Source organism: Oryctolagus cuniculus, chromosome 6, assembly GCF_051225735.1.
Source record: "Oryctolagus cuniculus isolate XC-2025 breed Fujian yellow rabbit chromosome 6, ASM5122573v1, whole genome shotgun sequence".
NCBI lineage: Eukaryota > Metazoa > Chordata > Mammalia > Lagomorpha > Leporidae > Oryctolagus > Oryctolagus cuniculus.
In genome coordinates this window covers 30694169-30716535 of record NC_142872.1, presented here as the reverse complement: position 1 = coordinate 30716535, position 22367 = coordinate 30694169, and the positions used below count along the sequence as shown (strand labels likewise).

The 22367-nt window shown below is 60.5% G+C and overlaps 1 protein-coding gene and 1 long non-coding RNA gene across 7 annotated transcripts in view; one reads left to right on the top strand and one right to left on the bottom strand.

Moving 5' to 3' along the window:
* The window catches only part of LOC149126085 (uncharacterized), a 17113-nt gene extending 15969 nt beyond the window's left edge, over positions 1–1144 (bottom strand). The window contains exon 1 of the long non-coding RNA XR_016236219.1: positions 1034–1144. This is a non-coding gene — a long non-coding RNA (uncharacterized LOC149126085). The remainder of the gene's footprint in view (positions 1–1033) is intronic.
* PCDH1 (protocadherin 1) overlaps positions 1–22367 on the top strand; it is a 22876-nt gene extending 509 nt beyond the window's left edge. The window contains exons 1-6 of one of the 6 annotated variants that reach the window (XM_070076246.2): positions 5520–5836; positions 8266–9128; positions 12755–14950; positions 19691–19910; positions 20747–20785; positions 21846–22189. In XM_070076246.2, the coding sequence (XP_069932347.1) occupies positions 5596–5836; positions 8266–9128; positions 12755–14950; positions 19691–19910; positions 20747–20772 (3546 nt within the window). In that variant the 5' untranslated portion in view covers positions 5520–5595 and the 3' untranslated portion in view covers positions 20773–20785; positions 21846–22189. Of the gene's footprint in view, positions 1–256; positions 477–5517; positions 5837–8265; positions 9129–12754; positions 15584–19690; positions 19911–20746; positions 20786–21845 lie in introns of those variants that run through there. The other 5 variants (XM_051844364.3, XM_070076245.2, XM_089335998.1 and 2 more) reach the window with 5 other exon arrangements.

Below are 22367 nucleotides of genomic sequence, written 5' to 3'. Positions count from 1 at the left end.
GGAGGGGACCTCGGAGGGGTCCCGGACGCAGCTCCGCCGGGGTCAGCGTCAGCGCGCAGAGCGAGGAGGGGGACGGCCGACGAGATGGCGCGGGGCGGGGGGCGTCCCAGCTAGGGGAAGAGGGGCTCGGGGTCCCCTCCCGACGGGACCCGAGCTCCACCCCCCGGCCGCAGGGGGGCGGGGAGGCGAGCGGGAGGCGGGCGGGCCGGGAGGGAGGGGGAGGCAGGGGGCGGGCCGGGCCGTGCGCTCCGCTCGCGCTGGCTCCGCCGCCGCTGCCGCCGCCGCCGCCGCCTCACACACTCGGGGAGCGGGAGCGCGGCGCGGACGCCAAGCCGCCGGGCTGCTGCGCCGGGAGCCAGCCCGAGCCGGAGCCCGAACCGCAGCGCCAGCCCCAGCCGTGCCGAGCCGTAGCCCGGGCCGGGGCCGGCGGCCGCTCATGGACAGCGGGGCCGGCGGCCGGTGCTGCCCCGAGGCGGGTAAGGATCTGGCGGCGGTGGAGGCGGCAGCGGCTCTGGGGCCCGGAGCGCGCCATGGCCGGCGGGAGCTGAGGGAGGGGCGCTCAGCGGAGCGAGGCCGCGGGGGCCGGGTCCGTGCTCCGCGCGCGGGGACTAAGGTGGGGGTGGCCGGGAGCACCGAGAGGGGGTTGCTGCCGGGCAGCCTGGCCTCCAGGGTTCACGGCTAGAAACCGAGAGAGGGGAGGGGGTCCTGAGCCGGCCCCCGGCCCCAGTACCCCGCATCCGGGCGCGCTTGGGGCGGCAGGGATAAGGAGACTCCAGGCGCGCGCCGGGGGAGGATGGTTTCGGGGAAGCTCGCGGCCCCCAGTGTGGTGGGGAGCTCCGGTGGACCGGAGCCGGCAAGGGACCCTTGTCCACAACACACGCGCGCGCGCACACACACACACACATGCACACACACTTGTTGGGCGACCAGCTCGGCTCACTCCGGCGCCTCCCGCTCCCCGCGGGTACCCAGGGCCATACCGCCGACATGTCTACACCCATACATACATCGGCACATGTGTGCGCTGACATACCTCCCGCACACCAGCGCCGGCTGGGCCACCGTTAACAGCTCAGAATGCGCTTCGGCGTCTGCACGACCAGCAGCACGGACATACGACCGGTGTGACACAAACACAGCCGTGGGCCCTCAGCTCACATACGGGTGTCAAGGCCAGTTTGTCAGATGCACACTCAAAACCCGGCCCCCGCACACATTCCTGTAGGGAACCCACCCTAACGTAGATCCTGTGACCCACGCCTTGGCCAGAACGCAGGTGTGTGGGGCAGGTCTGGATGGCACCCAGCCCGGGGTCTCGGCACGCTTCCCCAGCAGCCAACGGCGCCCACGGCAGCGCCTCGCGGCCACACACACACATCACCCACGGCTTCGCACATCCTCCGCGCTGGTGTCACACACCTGACACCGCTGGTGTCACATTACACCCCGCAGCGCAGCCGCGCCAGCGCTCGGCCCTGGCCCCTCTCCCTCGGAGGCCAGATTCTGGGGAGCCATCGGGGTCCACGGCGAACCCCCAGCGCGCAGCCGCCTCAATCGCGACATTGTTATTGTAAATGTCCGCACGACGGGAGCCTCGGGGCCGGCCGGACCGGCTTCCTGGCCGGCGCCTCCCCACCCCCACTCCGGGGCCGCACCGGCTGGGTGTTCCGGGAACGAGCCGGACTTGGCAGGCCGCGCCGTGCCTCCGCCCGGGGCTTCGGGGACCTCGGTCCTCTTGCAGAGGGTGCAGACCTGGGGCGGTGTTTGCGGCCCTCTTAGGTCGGTTTAGCTGAATTCTCCAAGCCACCGGGGTTGCCAGCACACCTGGGTGGCCTCACACCTGGGCGGCTCCTACCGTCAGGGCCCCGCTGCGGGCCAGCCGTGGGAGCAGGCAAGGCCCTGAGCCCGAAGCGAGATCACGGCAGGCGCGGAACGGAAGGGCGAGCTGGACTCGCGCCCCTTCCCCCGCTGCCCTCCCCAGCTCAGACTTCTGGCCTCGATTTCCTCAGCAGGGGTCGGCGACTCGTCCTTCCGGCGGGAAAGATCTCGGCCGACGCTGAGGCCTTTGAGGACCGAGCTCAGGGGCAAAGACCCCCTTCCCGCCCCGCTGCGCGTGGGTCGGGCTTACGCCAGTGTCCCCGCCCGGTCCGGCTCCCTCCCAGCCCCCTGCCGGCGCCCGCGGCTCATCTCGGCTCTGCCGGCGCCAGTTTGCGGGAGACCCGAGGCCGGAGATGGCGAGGAGGGATTCCCCGCGGCGGCCCAGGGGCGGGGGACACTCGCTGCCGGCCAGCTCGGGCGCTCTCGCGCCGCGCTGCGCTCTGGTCTCGGCTCGCCTCGGGCTCCCGTGGCCGGGCGCCGGCAGTGTGGGGGTGGGGCCGCCCGAACCCGAGGAACCGCACGGTCCCCGCACCCCACCCCCCGCCGCACTCGCTCGGCTGCCTCTGGGAGGAGACGCTCCGCGCGCTGGGTGTGTGCTGGGAGCGCCCGCCGACCAGGGCGGTGCGGACGGGGCTGCCCAGGCGGGTAGAACCGGGGACCTGATGCCGGAAGACGCAGGCTGTCTTCCAGCACCTGCTCTGGGTCAGTCCCCGGGTGCCGCCGGCAAAGGGGCCGCCCAGGTGTTTTTGACAACCCAGAAGGGTGGAGGTGGGGGGAGGGGGCAACTCCCTGGACGCTGGGGTCTGAAGTTGAAACCTGGGGCTACAACAGGACGCGCAGCGCCAGGGCGAGGGAGGAGAAGCGATCTCCGGAGATGGCCAGCGGCGGGGGGTGGTAGGGGAGCAGGTTGGGTTGTTAATTTCTGGCCGCCTTTCCTTTTTCTCCCTTCCCCCACGTACCCCCGGGCCTCAGTTCCAGAAGGGACTTCAGATGCAAAGGGGTATCTGGGTCCGGCGGCCTCCAGGCGGAGGGGCGGGCAGGCTGGAGAGTGAAGGGCTGGGAAGAAAAGGGTGGAAGGGCCGGGAGGGGGCCTGCAGGGTGGGGGAGGAGCTAAGTAGGAATCCAGGCTGGGGGAGGGGAGGAAGCCCTTCTGTTGAGGGGTGAGCGCTGCCCCTTGAGCAAGGATGTGAGGGCTGCACTGAGGTTTTCTGCTGAACCACGTCGTGAGCACTTTTGCCGCCTGCCCGAGTCTGCAGGACCAGCAGTAGCAGACACAGCCTTTTTGCCTTGGTAGGCCTGGCCAGCAGGCAGGAGAAGGGTTCTTTGATCATCGAACTCATGAGCACCTACTACGTGCCTGGTGCTGGAAATAAAATGCTCTCTTCAGTGATTTTAAAAATCTGTCCTTGACAATGAATAGACCTCGGAAGCATCCGATCTCATTCGAGTCTTCCCAGGTAGCTTCAAGAAGCGGGGTTCATTATTTCCACTTCACAGTGTGGAAAGAGGCTCACGAAAGTGACTTCCTTGGGCTCAGGTCACCCAGCGAGGAAGTGTCTCTCCAGAAGGCTGGTGCCTGGGAGCCCCGCAGAGGCCAACAAAGGGTTGCAGGAGGGAGGGGGGAGCTGAGGGCTGCACAGCCGGTGACTCCACCCCACGCAGCCCACTTACTTACCCTGAGCTCCCAGATGATGCCACACAGTCCCTTTGTCCCTTGATGGTGTGTACCCACAGTAGTAGTGACTGCTGTGGAACTGTGCTGGGTGACCTGGTCACTGGGACAGTGACGGATGTGTTTCTTCCCAGGGCCACAGTATTCTGCAAGCAGTGGACCCTGTACCCCACATGAACCTCACCCCTGCCTAGATGTTGGCCGGCAGGGGGCCTTTCCCTCCACTCCTCATGGCTTTTCCACGCTCAGGCCTAAGAGAAATGAATCCCTGTGCTGGACTCTGCTGAGGCTCGGACTTCTTAGGGTCCTGGGCACCCATGACACTGGGTGGAGGTGGGGTGCCCTTGTCCAGGAAGGCAGCCAGGGTCTGGGGCAGGGTAGATAAAGCACTGATCGCTTCAAAGGCTGCTGCCTGGGACTAATGACTGCCAGTACCAACTGCTGGGGACAAAGTTCAGACTGTGGGGGCAGGGGTGAGAAAGAGCCTCGACTGCTGCTGCTCCGCCCACCGCCACCACCCTTCCAGGCTACATCTCTGCAGGCCTCTAGATGAGCTGCCGCAGCCTGGGAGGCCTAGACCCAAGCAGTCTCAGATGCCAAGGCGCTCTCTTCCCGCTCCTAACCAGCCAAGAGAGGCACACCCTATCCTAGCTTCCCGGGCTTTCTGTCCATCCTTTTCCTCCGTCCAGCCTTTGCCCCCCAACTCTGGGTTGGGAAGAGCCCTGCTTTTCCGCATACTCCTTCCGTAATTGAAGACAGTTTATTCTCTCTGGGCCTCAATCTGATCCTCTGTGAAATGGGGCGAGGTGCAGTAATAAACAGTACCCTTTTCAGAGGGTTCAGTGAGAGCGCTTGTGTAAAACACTTAGCGGGTTTGTTAGTACCTCAGTGTCTGCGCGATGATGGTGATAGAGGTGATGATAATAGAGTTTGCAGGGCCTCTGCTCTTAACTCTGTGGACCCAGTGTATCTCAAAGCTGCTCCCAGACTGTCTGGGACTGAGCTCGGCACAATTGCCCTGGGGGAGTCTCCACCGCCCACTGGAGTCAACATTCCTAAGGGTGGGGCCAGATAATCCTCATTCGAGGAGCTGCAGGTGCTTCGAAGGCTGGCCCAGCCGACCCTGGGCAGCCTTCCCTGCAACCCCACCTTCCTCTCCTCCGACCTCCCTCTGTCCCTTCCTCTGCTACTCCATACCTTCCCGGTCTTGGATTCCCAGTGGGTTCTTTTCCCAACTGGGAAGCTGAATACCTCACTGTTTTCCTGACTCCCTGCTGCCTGGTTGTGAGGATCTCCTGTGTGAGGGTGTGTGTTGGGTGGGCCGGGTCACGAGCCTGCAGGTGCTGCCTAGGGCATCTGCAGGGTTAGAGTCTGCAGGCTTCACCCTGAGAAGGAGAAGGAAGCCTCCGGAGTGTGTGTATGTGTGTGAGTGGAGGGGCTTAATCTGTGTCTCTTAGAGCAGCCACAGACCAAGGCACCCTGACTCTGCCAGATCATGGACCCCTGACTGTGCAGACAAAACTCATGACCAATCATTTTTCTTGGAAACACCTGCTTCATGGTGCCATAAGATGATTAGAGAGGGGTGTGACGCCACCAGGTTAAATAGCCTTCACCTGGAGAGAGGGTATAGCCTCAGCGGTCACTGCTCTACTTCTCTTGGTCAGGTTTAGGGTAATTCCTGTGGAGGTTCAGGGTAACCCCTGTCCCGCCAAGATTTATGCAGAGAATTGGGGTGCACAGTGATCCCGTGCGTAGAGGAGGGTGATGGCAGGATAAGGTGCCCAGAAAGGAATGAGACAGTCCTCTGAAGGTGTGTTGGGTTGAGGCTTAAGGCCGCAAGGTCAGCCCTGTGCCATGTCCCTGCTGGTGTGGAGGGGAGGTGGCTGGAGGGTGGATCCACATTCCTCCTTCCTTTAAAGAGATTAAGGTTGCAGCTGGAAACAAACAAGCTTGCTAATCAGAGCTGGTTCACACTGCTGAGGAGGGGCCTGTGCTGGGCACTACCGAGAGGTGAAGCCTGCGAGCGTGACTGAGAGGCCGCCATGCGCTCTAAACGGAGAAGCCTTCAGTTTTACCCCAGCAAGTTCTCTGGGCTACGGGGCAAGAAAACATGCGCTGACCACACAGTCAGTGCTGCGATGGGCCAAGCCCAGGGAGCTTTCACAGTAACGCAGTCGTTCAAGAGCTGTGTGCTGAGCGCCCTCCCATGCACCAGGTCCCAGGCTGGCCCTGAGGATGCAGGAGGAAGCCGAGTAGAAGCCTTTGCACGCTTCGCTCAGTCTGGTAAGAAAGACACTTCTTGCACTTTGCAGGCAGGTGCATATCTACATGAGCTAAGTGCTTTGAAAGGGTCAATTTGTGCCTTGCTTATGTTAGTCCTTTAGCCCGCATTATCTCAGACTCCCTAGGACATAGGCAGTCATAGCCCCATTGTACGGAAAAGGAAGCTGAGGCTCTAAGTAGTATGTCATGTGGTCAGGAAGTGGGTAGCCAGGGTTTGCCTCACACGCTCTGATGCTACAACCCTTGCTCTTCTCCCCACTGCTGCCCTACATTCGGCAGTGGGCACAGAAAGGCAACCCAACAAAACTGACGAGTGCCCATTGAGTTGGAACCACTGTCATAGCACACTGGGCCAGTCTTGTTTACTGCTGTGTCCCAGTGCCCAAGAAATACTCCCTGAATATACGATTGAGCGCCTGCAGTTTGCCTGGCTTTACAAAGAATCATTGGTGGGGGCTGAGGGATGGATGAATGTACCAAGTCCTATCCCTTCAGGATGCTTGTTGAGACAGACGTGGGAACAGATACGCAATACTGGAGTTCAGCTACACTGGCGGGCGGTGTCCCGGGCAGCCCGGTGATTCATTGCCTTGGGATTGGAGCAGACAATAAGTGGCTATGAGCTGGAGGAAGGAGAGGTCACTGTGGGTTGGACTAGCCTGGGAAGGCTTCTTTGGGGGCCCCTGTCTGCCTTCAGTGGGATGGGTGTGGTGGGTGGCAGATCCTTGGGTGGGTCATCCAGGTGTAGGCAGGTATTCCAGGTGCGCCGAGTAGGGAAGTGGGGTAAGGAGTCAGAGCCGGAGCCCCCTGCAGAGGTTGCTGGGCTCAAGACTTTGGATTTTCATGGAGGGAGAGCTGGCCTGGATTTGCTGGAGAGTGGGGGGCAGTCAAGACAGGGGCAGTAGCTGGCAGATCTGGCTGTGGTCAGCAAATGTGCAGCCTCAAGGCCACGTAAGAGGTGGAAGAAGAGGGTTATCGTGGTGGCACAGGCGCAGCTCGTACCGAACCAAGGCACACAAGGATCTGAATGGAAGGGTTTGGAGGTGGGCAGGGAGACCGGGAGTGAGGTAAGACAGGACCAGTTAGGAGGAGGCACCAGCCGTGTACTAGGGGGATGTATGTAGGGGTAGGGGTCAAGTAGGAGCCAGATGTTCACCGAGCGCCCAGGGGGTGTGTGAGTGGGGGTGGGAGGAGTGGTTGGGGAAGGCTGGTGGTGTCACTGGCTGCCCTGTCCCAGTTAGACCTGCTGGGCTCTCAGTCACTAAGGACAGGCCAGGGCAGCTCCTAGTTGCTGAGCCAGTCATCCCTGACCAGTCCTCACCCCAATCTTGACTTCTGCCCTCGTCATCTTCGCACCTGTGCGTGGCAGCAGGCCGGAGGAGCACAGCCCTGGGAACTTCACGTGTGTGCTTATGTGTGCGTGTGCCTTCGTGGGCACACACACTCTGGGACACGTGTGAGCTTTGATTGTGTCCAGTCTAAGCTTCATGGGGTTTGGGGCCGTTGGGCAGTATGGGGGATGATTGTAAGAAAAAAATAGGTTTGAGGGGCAGGTGCGTGGTGTAGTCACTTACATCATCGCTTTGAGACACCAGCATCCTCTAGGAAGCCTGGGCTGCTCTGCTTCCTGTCAGCCTCCTGGGATGCAGCAGGTGATGGCTGAAGTGCTTGTGTCCCTGTCACCCACATGGAGTTCCTGGCTCCTGGGTTGACCTGTCCCTGCCCTGGCTGGTGTAGGAATTTGGGGCATAAACAACAGGATACCTTTCCTCCTTCCCTGTCTCTCTCCTCTCAGTCACTGTCTCTTTGCATTTCAGATAAAATTAAAATAAATACAATTTTAAAAAGGGGTTTTAGTGGGGGATTTGTCTCATCTGCATATACCAACTCGGCGTCTTGTCGCCTCTCCCTCCAGCCAACCTGCATGGACCTCAGTGTGGGCCGTGAGGATCCCAGGCTCCAATGCATGTGTGGGGTACCTGCATCTCTCTGTAACCATGTATGGGGGGAAGGGTGCTCCAACTGGGGGTTCCCAAAGCCTCACCTTTCCCCTTGCTCTCTCTCCCCCTATCTCAGTATCAGGGTAATTACCATGCGTGAGTCAGGCAGAGTACTGGTGAGAAGGAGGTGTTGGGTAGAGTGCAGAGCTGAGAGCAGGGAGGGAAAAGAGGAGGAAGGGAAGAAGGGAGGGCCGGGCCCTGGGAGCGTCAGGTGGGATAGGGCGTTCCATGGGCGGGAGCCCTGGACCTGCCCGGCCTCTCTCCGGCTCCTCCAGCTGGGGCAGACACAGCTGCTACACCCAGCAGGGGTTCTGTGCTGGGACTGACTTTCTTCCTGGGAGAACTGTGTGTAGGAGGGAGAGGGAGAGCTGGAGCCGGGTGCCTCTTGCCAGCTCACGGTCAGATTTTTTTTACCTCTTCTCCTGGCAGCCCTCCTGATACCAGAGCCTGTGAGGATGCGGCCCCTGAGGCCCAGCCCGGGCCCTGGGGGGCGTCGGTTGCTGCTGCCCCCCTTGCTGCTGGCACTGCTGCTCCTGCTGGCTCCGTGCCCAGGCCACGCCACTCGGGTGGTCTACAAGGTACCAGAGGAACAGCCGCCCAACACCCTCATCGGGAGCCTCGCAGCTGACTACGGCTTTCCAGACGTGGGTCACCTGTACAAGCTGGAGGTGGGTGCCCCCTACCTCCGAGTCGACGGCAAGACGGGGGACATTTTCACCACCGAGACCTCCATCGACCGTGAGGGCCTCCGGGAGTGCCAGAACCAGCTCCCCGGGGAGCCCTGCATCCTGGAGTTCGAGGTGTCCATCACGGACCTGGTGCAGAACGGCAGCCCCCGGCTGTTGGAGGGCCAGATCGAAGTCCAGGACATCAACGACAACACACCCAACTTCGCCTCGCCGGTCATCACGCTGGCCATCCCCGAGAACACCAACATCGGCTCGCTCTTCCCCATCCCGCTGGCTTCAGACCGTGACGCCGGCCCCAATGGTGTGGCCTCCTACGAGCTGCAGGCCGGGCCGGAGGCCCAGGAGCTCTTTGGGCTGCAGGTGGCGGAGGACCAGGAGGAGAAGCAGCCACAGCTCATCGTGATGGGCAACCTGGACCGCGAGCGCTGGGACTCCTATGACCTCACCATCAAGGTGCAGGACGGCGGCAGCCCTCCCCGCGCCAGCAGCGCCCTGCTGCGGGTCACCGTGCTCGATACCAACGACAACGCCCCCAAGTTTGAGCGGCCCACCTACGAGGCTGAGCTGTCTGAGAACAGCCCCATAGGCCACTCGGTCATCCAGGTGAGGAGCCCCTACACCCTCCCCACAACCTTTGGACATGGGAGCCCACCCCAGCCAGGTGAGCATTCCTTTGGCGTAGGAGAGAAACTGCTACTGCCACCCAAACAGGTGATATTCTTGTCCTCTCTCTGGCGACTTAGGTGACAGTGACATAGAATTTGAGGCAAGCCCCAGTAAACCTCTTGAGAGGTGGAACTCTTTCCCAAGTCAGGTGAGCACTTTCTGCCCCAGCCAGGTGAGCTGAGTTGGGACAGAGGAGTCGCTTTTTGTCCAGGTAGCCTCCGTTGGGAGATGAGACCGTCTTCCTGGCCAGAGGTGGGTTTGAATTAACCCAGGCACCTTTCCTCCCGTACCTTACCTGACGAGTGAGATGAAATCACTTTGTTCAGCCAGGTGGGTCTTCAGAATTCTGAAAGGCCTTCCCTGGTGTGTTTGTGTGTGTGTATACATTGCCTTCTTCCCCAGGCACAGGGCGCCCACGGGTATGGGGTCCTTGGCACAGAGGGGTGTCAGGTGGCTCTGTTGATGTTCTCAGCACCCCCCCTGCATGGGAACTGCCCCAGGGGCTGGGCAGCCCGGCGGGGCCTGGGCCTGGGAGGGAGTGCAGATAGCGTCCCTGCAGACAAGTGGGCGTATCTCCCGCTGTCATCTCAGCCCTGGCCTCCTGCCAGCCCCAGCTCCTTTCTCCTCCCCCATGGGCTGGAGCTGCCTCTGTCTTTGATGCGAGGGAGCCGAGGAGAGCTCTGCCTGCCCTGGACACCGTTACCTGTCCTGGGAAACACTTCCTCCTAGGTCCTCGGGCTGAAGTGGGAGACGTAGCCTTTTTTTTTTTTTTTTTTCTTTAAAGAAGAAAAAAAAAAAGGCTGTAGGCTGGAACCTGGAAAGGAAAGACTGAGAAAGACAGGGGAGACAGACAGTCGGGGATGGGGAATAATAATAGCCTAGGTGGCAGGCACTGTTCTCAACGTATCATGTGTATTGTATCATTTAATCCTTCCAGTGCAAGGTAGCATTATCCCCAGTTTACAGATGGGAAACTGAGCCCCTGGAGAGGCAGGAAGGAGCCTGGCTGATAACACACGGCTGATGGGTTTGGCACTCACCTTTGCTCTGCTCACCAGTGTGGCTGCAGAGCCCATGAGCTCACAGCGTCACCACCTCCCAGTGAGACAGGACACGCAGATGGGCGGGGAGAAGGCTGAGGTGGCCCGGGCTGCAGTGAAGACAGGGTGGGGAGGACTGTGGGAGAGGAACAGAGTTGGAGCTGGGTGAGGGTAGGAGGCAGGCAGACGCCCATAGTCGTAGACCGGGACCCAGAGAGGCAGATAAGAAGCTCTGTGATGTAAAAATTTTTTCAACTGTTGTTTCAAAACTAAAAGAAAATTTTTAAACAATTTTTAAAAATAAGTCAATGCATTCTAATAAACAAAAGTTTAAAAAAGGGAAGCTAGGTGAGCAGCCTAAAGACAGGGGGACCACAGGGGGTCATACCACAGAGCTGGTGATGGATGGGCACTCACAGACTGGACCAGAGGCCAGGGCAGCCGGCGCCCCACGCGGGGGTCTCCACTCCATGCAAAGCCCTAGCAGGTGTGATTGGGATCGCCCCTTCCTGGAGGGAGGAGGAAAGACCAACAGCAGCTGCGCCCTGCAATTTGTTAGCCTGGGTTTGTGGGCGACACATGGATGGATGGAGGGATGGACAAAAGAAACAATGAGGGCTGTTTCAGAATTGCTTTGTGTCGGGCAGTGTTGGGCGGTTTTGCGTGTGTCATCCCTCTTAGTCCTCACTGCCACCCCGTGACAGAGTCTGTTATTATCCCCATTTTATATGTTTGTGGACCAGGGCTTGGGGAGGGTAAGGAATTGGCCCAAGGTCCCATAGTTAGGCCAGCGCTGTGGTTCAATAGGCTAATCCTTCGCCTTGCGGCGCCGGCACACCGGGTTCTAGTCCCGGTCGGGGTGCCGGATTCTGTCCCAGTTGCCCCTCTTCCAGGCCAGCTCTCTGCTATGGCCCAGGAGTGCAGTGGAGGATGGCCCAAGTCCTTGGGCCCTGCACCCCATGGGAGACCAGGAAAAGCACCTGGCTCCTGGCTTCAGATCAGTGCGGTGCGCCGGCCTTAGCGCGCCGGCCACGCCAGCCATTGGAGGGTGAACCAACGGCAAAAAGGAAGACCTTTCTCTCTGTCTCTCTCTCTCTCACTGTCCACTCTGCCTGTGGGGGGAAAAAAAAAAAAGTCCCATAGTTACTTGGAAACTGATTGAGTGGGGTTTCGGCCCCAGGGCTCTCCTTCTGCCCAGGAACTCACCCAGGTTACGCCTGTTCCCTCCGCCCAGCTGCAGCCATCGGACAACTGTGTGGCTGTGACCCACCTCCAGCCTGGTGTTTGCCTGACCGTCATAGCTCGTGGCTGTTCCCACCTCATGCCTGGTGCCCCATTACCACCCGTGTTTGTACAGGCTTGGGCTGAGTGCACGCTGGAGTTGCTGTGGGAGGGTGTGCCCACTGCAAAGGGACAGACAGTTCATTGTTTGATGCTGGGAGCCCAGCCCACTGCCAGCAGGCTCTGTGGCCTGCACCAGCCCCTCCCTCCTGGCCTCACATTGGTGCCTCGCCAGCGCCGGCTTGGAGGAGAAGCAGCTTCTAAAACAGGTTTCCCCAGTTTTACTGAGCACTGGCTGGCAGCTCCCTCTGACCCACATGTCTACCTGGCTGCTTTCAGAACAAGTCCCCTCACCCGAGGCCCCCACATGGGCATGTGGTCTGCACTCCTGCATGTAGACACAGCATCCCACACACTTACAGACATGTATGTGCATGTGTGTGCATCATCCCTGTATGTGCGTGCATGCACACCATCTCTGCTACTCACACATTTCCCTCTCTTCAGAGCGGTGAAGGCCAGTTTAACTGGATGAAGGTGCTTCCCTAGTTGCTGCTTGTATTCTCAACCCCTTATTTGGATTTGTACAGCAATGACAAGTAAGATGTAACAATGCCCTGGCTTGGGACTGGCGCTGTGGCAAAGCAGATTAAGCCGCCACCTGCAACGCCAGCATCCTGTATTGGAGCTCCGGTTCAAGTCCTGGCTGTTTGATTCCAATCCAGCTTCCTGCTAATGTGCCTGGGAAAGTATCAGATGACCCAAGTGCTTGGGCCCCTGCACCCATGTGGGAGACCTGGATGGAGTTGCAGGCTTCTGGTTTTGGCCTGGTCCAGCCCTGGCTGATGCAGCTATTTGGGGAGGGAGCATAGCAGATGAAAAATATCTCCCTCTCTCTGTATCTATTCCTCGCTCTCATCTCTCTCTCTCTCTCTCTCTCTCTCACACACACACACACACACACACACAGACACACACATTGACTTTTATATAAATAAAAATAAAATCTTAGAAGGAAAAAAAATCATGTCCCAGCTCTTTTCTCACAGCATTTTGGAGGATTTGCGGGCCGCGTCTGGGCTCTGTAGAAAAACACGTTAGTAACGTCTACCAGAGCATCAGGCCTTTTGGCTGCCATGTTAGACACGTCGTGTCTCCCATGCTGATCAGCGCATGTGCCCCTGAGTTGGCTGTCCCTGCTCTAACTCTTGCCTGCTCCTGTTACTCTCTCCCGCCCTGCAGGTAAAGGCCAATGACTCGGACCAGGGTGCCAACGCCGAGATCGACTACACATTCCACCAGGCACCCGAGGTCGTGAGGCGCCTCCTGCGACTGGACAGGAACACTGGCCTCATCACCGTCCAGGGCCCTGTGGACCGCGAGGACCTGAGCACCCTGCGCTTCTCGGTGCTTGCCAAGGACCGAGGTGCCAACCCCAAGAGCGCCCGAGCACAGGTGGTGGTGACTGTCAAGGACATGAACGACAATGCTCCCACCATCGAGATCCGGGGCATAGGGCTGGTGACCCATCAAGATGGGATGGCCAACATCTCGGAGGACGTGGCAGAAGAGACAGCCGTGGCCCTGGTGCAGGTGTCGGACCGAGACGAGGGGGAGAATGCGGCTGTCACCTGTGTGGTTGCTGGTGACGTGCCCTTCCAGCTACGGCAGGCCAGCGAGACGGGCAGTGACAGCAAGAAGAAGTACTTCCTGCAGACCACCACCCCGCTGGACTACGAGAAGGTCAAAGACTACACTGTCGAGATAGTGGCCGTGGACTCCGGCAACCCACCCCTCTCGAGCACCAACTCCCTCAAGGTGCAGGTGGTGGACGTCAATGACAATGCACCCGTCTTCACCCAGAGCGTCACCGAAGTCGCCTTCCCGGAAAACAACAAGCCCGGCGAAGTGGTGGCCGAGGTCACGGCCAGTGACGCCGACTCGGGCTCTAACGCGGAGCTGGTCTATTCTCTGGAACCAGAGCCGGCTGCCAAGGGCCTCTTCACCATCTCGCCTGACAACGGAGAGATCCGGGTGAAGACTTCGCTTGACCGGGAACAGCGGGACAGCTACGAGTTGAAGGTGGTGGCAGCCGACCGGGGCAGCCCCAGCCTGCAGGGCACGGCCACTGTCCTCGTGAACGTGCTAGATTGCAACGACAATGACCCCAAGTTTATGCTGAGTGGCTACAACTTCTCAGTGATGGAGAACATGCCGGCGCTGAGCCCGGTGGGCATGGTGACTGTCATTGACGGGGACAAGGGGGAAAACGCCCGGGTGCAGCTCTCCGTGGAGCAGGACAATGGGGACTTTGTGATCCAGAACGGCACGGGCACCATCCTCTCCAGCCTGAGCTTCGACCGGGAGCAGCAGAGCACCTACACCTTCCAGCTGAAGGCCGTGGACGGCGGCGTGCCGCCCCGCTCAGCCTACGTGGGTGTCACCATCAACGTGCTGGACGAGAACGACAACGCGCCCTTCATCACCGCCCCCTCCAACACCTCGCATCGGCTGCTCACTCCGCAGACGCGCCTTGGGGAGACGGTCAGCCAGGTGACAGCTGAGGACATTGACTCCGGTGTCAATGCCGAGCTGACCTACAGCATCGCCGGGGGCAACCCTTATGGGCTCTTCCAGATCGGGTCCCATTCGGGTGCCATCACCCTGGAGAAGGAGATCGAGCGACGCCACCACGGGCTGCACCGCCTGGTGGTGAAGGTCAGTGACCGCGGCAAACCCCCGCGCTATGGCACAGCCCTGGTCCACCTTTACGTCAACGAGACCTTGGCCAACCGCACGCTGCTGGAGACCTTACTGGGCCACAGTCTGGACACGCCGCTGGATATCGACATCGCTGGGGACCCGGAATACGAGCGCTCCAAGCAGCGGGGCAACATCCTCTTCGGTGTGGTGGCCGGGGTCGTGGCCGTGGCCTTGCTCATTGCCCTGGCGGTGCTTGTGCGCTACTGCCGGCAGCGGGAGGCCAAGAGCGGCTACCAGGCTGGAAAGAAGGAGACCAAGGACCTGTATGCCCCCAAGCCCAGCGGCAAAGCCTCCAAGGGCAACAAAAGCAAAGGCAAGAAGAGCAAGTCCCCGAAGCCTGTGAAGCCAGTGGAGGATGAAGATGAGACCGGGCTGCAGAAGTCCCTCAAGTTCAACCTGATGAGCGACGCCCCTGGGGACAGCCCCCGCATCCACCTGCCCCTCAACTACCCGCCAGGCAGCCCCGACCTGGGCCGCCACTACCGCTCCAATTCTCCTCTGCCTTCCATCCAGCTGCAGCCCCAGTCACCCTCGGCCTCCAAGAAGCACCAGGTGGTACAGGACCTGCCGCCTGCAAACACGTTTGTGGGCACCGGGGACACCACGTCCACGGGCTCCGAGCAGTACTCCGACTACAGCTACCGCACCAACCCCCCCAAATACCCCAGCAAGCAGGTAGGCCAGCCTTTTCGGCTCAGCACACCCCGGCCCCCACCCCACCCCTACCATGGGGCCATCTGGACTGAGGTGTGGGAGTGACGGAGCAGGTGTATTGTGAGTGCCGTGCCCTCCAGCCCATGTGGGGGCCAACCTGAGCCAGGAGTGGGAGGTGGGACCACAGATCTGGGGGGACGGGGGCCCTGGTAATGAACCTGCTACCTTGCCCAGGCATGGGAGGTTGAGCTGAGTGAAAGCTGAGGGAGGGCATGCTCTGTGGTCTCCTTCCTGCCCCCTCCTCACTGAGGAGAGGCCCGTGACTTGCCAAGCCCCGGCTGTTGGACCAGTTGCTGGGCCTGGCAGCTGGGGGCTGATGGGCAGGTGGGCAGAAGGATGTGGAGGCAGAATGGGGAGAGTATGGGGAAGAAGTCTATTCCAAACCCGGGTCTCTGTGTGAGGCCAGCCATAGGTGCTTCTCTAGAAGGGACCAGGGTGCCCTGGGAATGTGCCGGGGGGGGACCCCGCTTTGTGCCTTTCATGTGTACTGTGTGTCAGCCTTTTCCTTATGCCCAGGCTTCCAAGGCTGGGCCCCTCTCCCCTTCCCCAGCCCATATACATTCATCCCTGATAATAAAGTTCTCTATTTTTGGAGTTTTGGTTTCTTGTTTTCCTGGAACTGAGAGAAGAAGGGAGAGAGACTGGAAACAGCCCTTTGTCCCCAGGTCTTGCCTCAGTTTCCCTATCTCATCTCTTTGCCTTGTCTGCCCTAACCCTAGCTGAGCGTATCCTAGCTCCCCAGCTCCTGCTCCTCACCCCGATCCCTATCTGTGTCTGGGGAAAGGACCGTTTGCCCAGCCTTCAGATGGCAGCGCCTGCCACCAGGTCCCCTGGCCCCTTATTGTGAGGCCTCCTGCCTAGGAACCACACCCTGCGCCGAGACACGGCAGGTGGAGGTGCACCCGTGTCTTACCTTTCTCCACCACTGCTCCAATCTGCCCGCCTCTGGTAGCCCCTAACAGACCTCAGAACTGAGCACTTGGAGGGGAGGGCGTCAGGTGAGGGCCAAGAGCCGACTCCCCAGTGCAGGAGCTCCCCCCTCCCCGTGCCCCGCTCCAGTCCTCATCAACACTGCCTGCTACCGGCAAGTAGCCGGCCCTGCCCTGTGTCACCACACCAGCCTCCCCTGCAGGGAGGGAGGGCCCAAGGAGAGGCCTGGGAAATCTCAAGCCCTTTGTACTGACCTGCTCCACACATGCACCCATGCCCACCTCCCAGCTGAGGCTCCCTAGCTCTGCCTCCTGCCTGTGAAGCCACCGCCCTGCCCTTCCCCCAGCTCTGGATCTGGCCACCCTGGGCTGCTGGCTCTCACTCTCTCTCTCTCCGTCTCTCACTTCTCGCTCTCCTGGGAGTGCCCTTTCCCTGCTTGTACCTGAGGGGGAGGAAGGCTCAAATGTGGCTGAGGGGCCTCAGGTCCCAGAGGAGTCTCGGGGCCGGAGACAGTCTACCTCCATGGTGACCGAAGAGGCTCAAGAGGCTCCCAGGAGCTCCTCGGCGTCAGCGTGCACCTGATTCCAGCTACAAACTCCCCAGCACCCCAGGGGTACCCCCAAAGTAAAAGCTCCAGGGGCCTTTGGAGGGTGGGGCCAGGGAAGTGAGATCCGGGGACATCTCTTGTCATGTGAACAAATCAAGCCCCCAAAGGGTGACTTCCAACAGCTCCTGAGCGCTCACTCTCTGCCGTTTCTGTCCGTGCAGCTGCTATTTCTTCTATCCTTGTGCTCCTGGGGTCTGTCCCTTACTCATCCCCAATCCCACCCACCCCAGTCCAAGAGCCACACTGAATACCTTCTCCCAACATTCAACATGACCAACCGCACCACCTTTGTCATTGCAACTCATGGGCCACATTGCTACTGTGTGCTCAGCATGGCTCCAAATGAACGACTGATTGTATTCGCCCAAGACAGTGGGGTGAGGCACTGGAATCTTAAGGGCCGAGACATGCCATAAGAAAGCGTTTCCCATGATCTACTTCTGCTGCCGTCACTACTCACTTCCGTTCTCTGAGTCCTCACCAGGTGCATGGCCCCAGGCTGGGCCCTTTGTATGAAATAGTTTGATGTTCATAACTCTGATGCTAATCATTTTACTACTCATTTTACGGAAGTGACCTCTAGTCACTGATAGAGCCAGAATTGAAACAAAAACCTCAGGAAATCCGATTGTTGGAGTCAACTGTTATCCATAATGCCATTAAGGGGGGTGGGTCAGAGACTGTCACATTCACCTGCTAAAAGCTCTGTGAAGCCCAGCAAGAAACAGGCAGCCTGGTAGACTTTGTGTATCTCGGGATCTACAAATTTATTTGACCATAGTGCCCCCTTCTCTCGGGCACAATGTAGGGAAACTTGCATGGAACCCCGGAATCGGCTTCTGGAAGAAGCCTGTGGAACTTGTGTCAGCTTGTCGGTGATAAGCGGGGTTTGGCCAAGAGGGCCCCTCTGTTCAGGGCCACTCTGTTAGGTGGGAATGAGTATGACCAAGGTGGTGGCAGGGAGAGGGCAGGAAGGGGGCCAGATTAAAGGGTACAGAGGGCAGTGGGGGGCGGGACTGGAAGAGCTGCAGGTTGCAGATGGCATGAGTGCCTTTCTAAAAGTCTCCCCCACACACACCACCAGAGGAAATGGGAGTCCCTGAACATGCATGCATTTAGGTTTTGTTTTGTTTTGTTTTAGGTGAGTTGAGTTTTAGCAAGTTCACTGGCATGTATAGTGGACTTCAAAGGGGCCAGAGGTGAAGGTACAGGCTTGACCCTCTAAGGTTTGGGCTACTATAGTGCCCATGGGGTGATGGGTGGGCAGATTTGGCTGAGTGTGGGGAGAAAGAACCCATAGGACTCAAGAGATAATTGGATGTGGATAGAGATGGGGAATGAGGGGTGAGCTATCTGGATTCCCAGGTGGGCATCAGCCCTCTGAGTGTGGGTGATGGGGACAGTGATGAAATCATTGCCCAAGCAGAAGCTGACAGAAGGAGAATTTGGTTTGAGACATATGAATCTGACTGCCAATTGCAAATATTTAGCAAGTGTCTAGAACTGGCAGACTAGAGTGGGAGAGAGATTTGTGATCTGGGCTTCAAAGGTGGGACAGTCATAGAATTACAGGGAGCACCAAGTCTTGAGCATAAGCCTATACCCCAGTTTACAGAGAAGCATCACAGGAAAGGAGGACCCTGAGGTATTTGTCTTGTAGGCAGGGTTCTGCAGGGGTCGGGGCCTGCTGGCCAGTGTCTTAAAACTGGAAAGAAGGCACCAAGGCCACAGCGCCCTGTGCCTTTCACACCCCTCCCCGAGCTCACTGGCCCCTGTGCCGGGTAGAATGTGCAGGTCGCTTTGGGGAGCCCTGTCATCACCCAGACTCTTCAGTGTTGGCATCACAGCATGGATCCCATGAAGACGAGGTGGGGAGGCTGTCTTGGCTGTCGGCCTCCCTCACTCCAGCTTTCTGGTGGGGAGTGGGGACCGTGTGGGAGCATCAGGAGAAGGCCACTCCCCCAGCCATCTCCAAAGACAAAGCCTGCCAAGGTCTTAAAGGACCAGAAAGTGCATGGAGACCCATCAGCACTCCTTGGGCCCGGCCGCTGCACCCCTGAGCTCTCCACACTCCTAATTTCTGGCTTGGCAAGAAAACCATTGGCAGTCCCAGGTGGGTGTTTGGGTGGCAGGCTGGGTGTGCCAAGTGCCAAGCTGAGGTTGCCAGGTTTCTGGGCTGATCGTTAACCCGTGGCAGGCAGGCAGAAAGGTCGCTGGCTGGGAGCAAGCAGCCTGTCACCTGTCTGCCTCCCAGATCCCAAGTTGGCTCCACCTAGCCACGGCTCCCCCCACCCCAGCCCCCTTCTTATTTCAGTTGGAAGCCAGTGTTCCTGATCCCATGTCCCACCCCCAGGCACCGGGCCCTACCCTCTGCAGGTGATGTCGGGCCTGCTCTGGAGGGCTGGGGACTTTGCATTGATCTGTTGCCCCCACCTCCAGGCGCCCTCCCCTCCTTCCTGCCCACCTTTCTCCACTGGGAACCCTTTCTGGAGAGCCATGGGGGGCTGAGCCGGGAGGGGGCTCAGTGGGGAGTCCCGAGGCTGCCCGCAGTGCTGCCACGCAGGGGGATGAGGCTCAGAGGCTGGGGAAGAGGCTAGCAGCTGTGTGGATGGAGGCTCTGGGAAGTCGCAGAGCAGTGAGACAGGTGAGGAGCTGCCGTCTGCCGGATGCTGGATGCCGGATGCCGGATGTCGTCTGGAGCTCAGGGCACTGCTGTGTCCCTGCTGAGCTGTTGCAGAGTTAGGTCTGTACTGCTTTTAGGAAAGCCCTTCAGTAACCTGGAGGCCCTGCTGGAATGGGGGCAGTTGGCCGGCCTTGTGCTCTTGTGGTGTCGGGCTCTGCGCTGTGTTAGGAGCTGTCCGAGGGGAGCTGGGCCTGGCGGGGCTGTAACCCGTGGTTGGTACTGGATGCCGGCTCTTGGGGCCGCCAGGGGCTATCATAACACCGGGTGGGGCCTGCGCTGCGTGGGGACTTGGCGTGTGCGGACCAGGCTGGGTTGGGCGCTTTCCTCGAGTGAAGGGGCCTGAGCTTTCTCGGGGGCTGGGGGGGGGGGTGCGCTGTCATGCTAACAGGCTGGGCCTCCTCCTGGTCGATGCTGAGGCCTGGGTGGGGCGGGTGCTGCGGGGTGGGCTGGCCAGCCGCGGTCACACTGTGTCTCCCTGCAGTTACCTCACCGCCGAGTCACCTTCTCAGCCACCAGCCAGGCCCAGGAGCTGCAGGACCCGTCTCAGCACAGTTACTACGACAGTGGCCTGGAGGAGTCGGAGACGCCGTCCAGCAAGTCATCCTCAGGGCCCCGCCTCGGCCCCCTGGCCCTGCCTGAGGACCACTACGAGCGCACCACCCCCGACGGCAGCATAGGGGAGATGGAGCACCCCGAGAACGGTGAGGGGCGTCTGCCGGCCCCAGGCACCTGGGAAGGGGTAGGGGCCTGAGATGGTTCCCAGGCTTTGCAAACACCCTTCGTCTGGGGAGTTGTGCATTCACAGTGATCTCTGTGCTGGGGGAATCCCAGTCTACACACACGTCCTCCTCGTGGCCACCCTCTGATCCAAGAACGGCGTCGTGCCCACTTTACTGCGGGGCACATGGAGGCTCAAAGAGCTTAGGTCATTCGCCCAAAGTCACACGTGTAGGAAGCGACAGGCTGGGGAGACAAGGACACCGGGCTTCTCTGACCCCAGCGTCCTGACGCTCTGCAGTGTGTCACGCTGCCTCCCTGGGAACCAGGACCCTGAGCACACAGGGCTCATCGCCAGACCCCTGGAGAAGGTGGACAGAAGGGCCTTGAGAACAGAGTGGACCTAGGAGATCGGAGTGGGTGGCTTGGGAGGGGCGGTGGACAGGCCTGCAGGGCAGAGGCCTGGCTGCTGAGGGGCAGAGGCTGGTGGCCGGAGCGGAGGGCAGCGTGGGAGAGGATGGCAAGGCGTGCTGTTGGAATGCATGTGTGTGGAGCGTGAGCTGTGCACCTGTGTGCGTGGGTAAAGGCGTCCATGGCCGCCTGTGGCAGGGAACCTAAGTGGGCCCTTGAGACGGAAAGACTAAGGGGGCGTCGCCCCATTCCCTAGTTCCAAGTTTCCCCTCCCCACGACAGACCCTCAGGCGTCAGGCCAAGGGCCCTGTCCAAGCCCCCGGGCCCCAGGTCTTGGTGGGCCCTCCACAGCCACCCCGCCCTCCATGCGCCATCTCACGCCCGTCTCGTCCTTTTTGTGCCCGCGCAGAGCCGGCCGGCCGGAGCAGGCCCTGAGGCGCAGTGCCAGGTATGTGGGAGCTGCTCTGGGGTCTGGGGTCTGTGGGACTCGGCCCAGCACCCAGCCGTCTGCCCCCCACCCAGTGCTCTGAGCCACTCCGGGTCCCCCAGCTTTGCCCTGAGTGAAGAACCTTGGCACTCGGAAGCTTAACAATAAAGCCCTCCGTACCCTACCTTGCGCCGGCAGGAGGCCGAGCCAGCCCGGGCTGTGCCTGGGGAGCTCCTGTCCCCAGGCAGCACTGCTGTCATTTCCCCGAGGGGGGTCACCGCCTGGTGCCGTCCCCAAGCGAGGGCGGGACAGGGGCTGCTGTGACAGGAAGTACTCATGGCCCAGCTGTTCCCATGGAGACCCTTGCTGCCCAGCAACCACACCGGCTACTGCTGTCAGGCGGCCAACTCCTGTTCCCATGGGTGTTCTGGGCAGGGAGCTGGGGCAAGGCCAGGGGTGGTGGCGGGTGTAGGGGCCAGAGAGGTGGGAAGGGCTGCATGGATGTGCTTGTGGGTGAACCCCCACATAGAAACTTGTCCCTTCCCCTTATGGCAGGATGGGGTGGGGGTCCCAGGACCGGCCGGGGCATGGGACACTTGAGGGGTTCACAGGAAGGTGTGTGCCCGCCCATCTGTATCTGAAGACACAGGTGCCCAGTCCAGGAGATGGTTGTGCCCATACCTATCAGAGGGGGCATAAGGGAGAGAGCAAGAGAGAGAGGGAGAGCTTATATCCTTAAATGAGGGTGGGGTTTCCCGCCACCCTGCGTGAGGATGGAGCCCCAGGCTGGAGCCTGTCTGCAGGTGGACAGCAGTGTGAGGCTGAGGTGCGTGTGTGTGTGTGTGTGTGCGCACCTGTCTGAGGGCAGATATGGTGGGAGTGTGAGGAGCGCTGGAGGGTAGGCGAGGCTGGAAGGGATGTGTTTGTATATGTATGAGAGAGAGTGTGTATACACTCACATGGTGAGCCTGGCCGGAAGGGGCGCGCACCCTAGGGTGTAGGTGCTGGTGGGAGATTGTGGAGCAGAGTTTGCCAAGGCCACCCCGTGCCTGATGACCGCGCCTCCTGCTGTGTTCTGCAGACCTCCGTCCTTTGCCTGATGTTGCCATGACGGGCACGTGTACCCGGGAGTGCAGTGAGTTTGGCCATTCCGACACGTGCTGGATGCCCGGCCAGTCGTCTCCCAGCCGCCGGACCAAGAGCAGCGCCCTCAAACTCTCCACCTTCGTGCCTTACCAGGACCGAGGGGGGCAGGAGCCTGCGGGCGCCGGCAGCCCCAGCCCCCCGGAAGACCGGAACACCAAAACGGCCCCCGTGCGCCTGCTGCCCTCCTACAGTGCCTTCTCCCACAGTAGCCATGATTCCTGCAAGGACTCGGCCGCCTTGGAGGAAATCCCCCTGACCCAAACCTCGGACTTCCCGCCCGCAGCCACGCCGGCGTCCGCCCCGACGGCCAAGCGCGAGATCTACCTGTGAGCCCCCCACCCACCCCACCCCGCCCTGCCCCAGGCCACAGGGCAGCCCCCGGCCAGGCCCCTTCCACACCCTCCAGCGTGGACTTCACGGCCAGGGCCCTGAGTCGGGGGGCCAGTCCTGGCCTCGT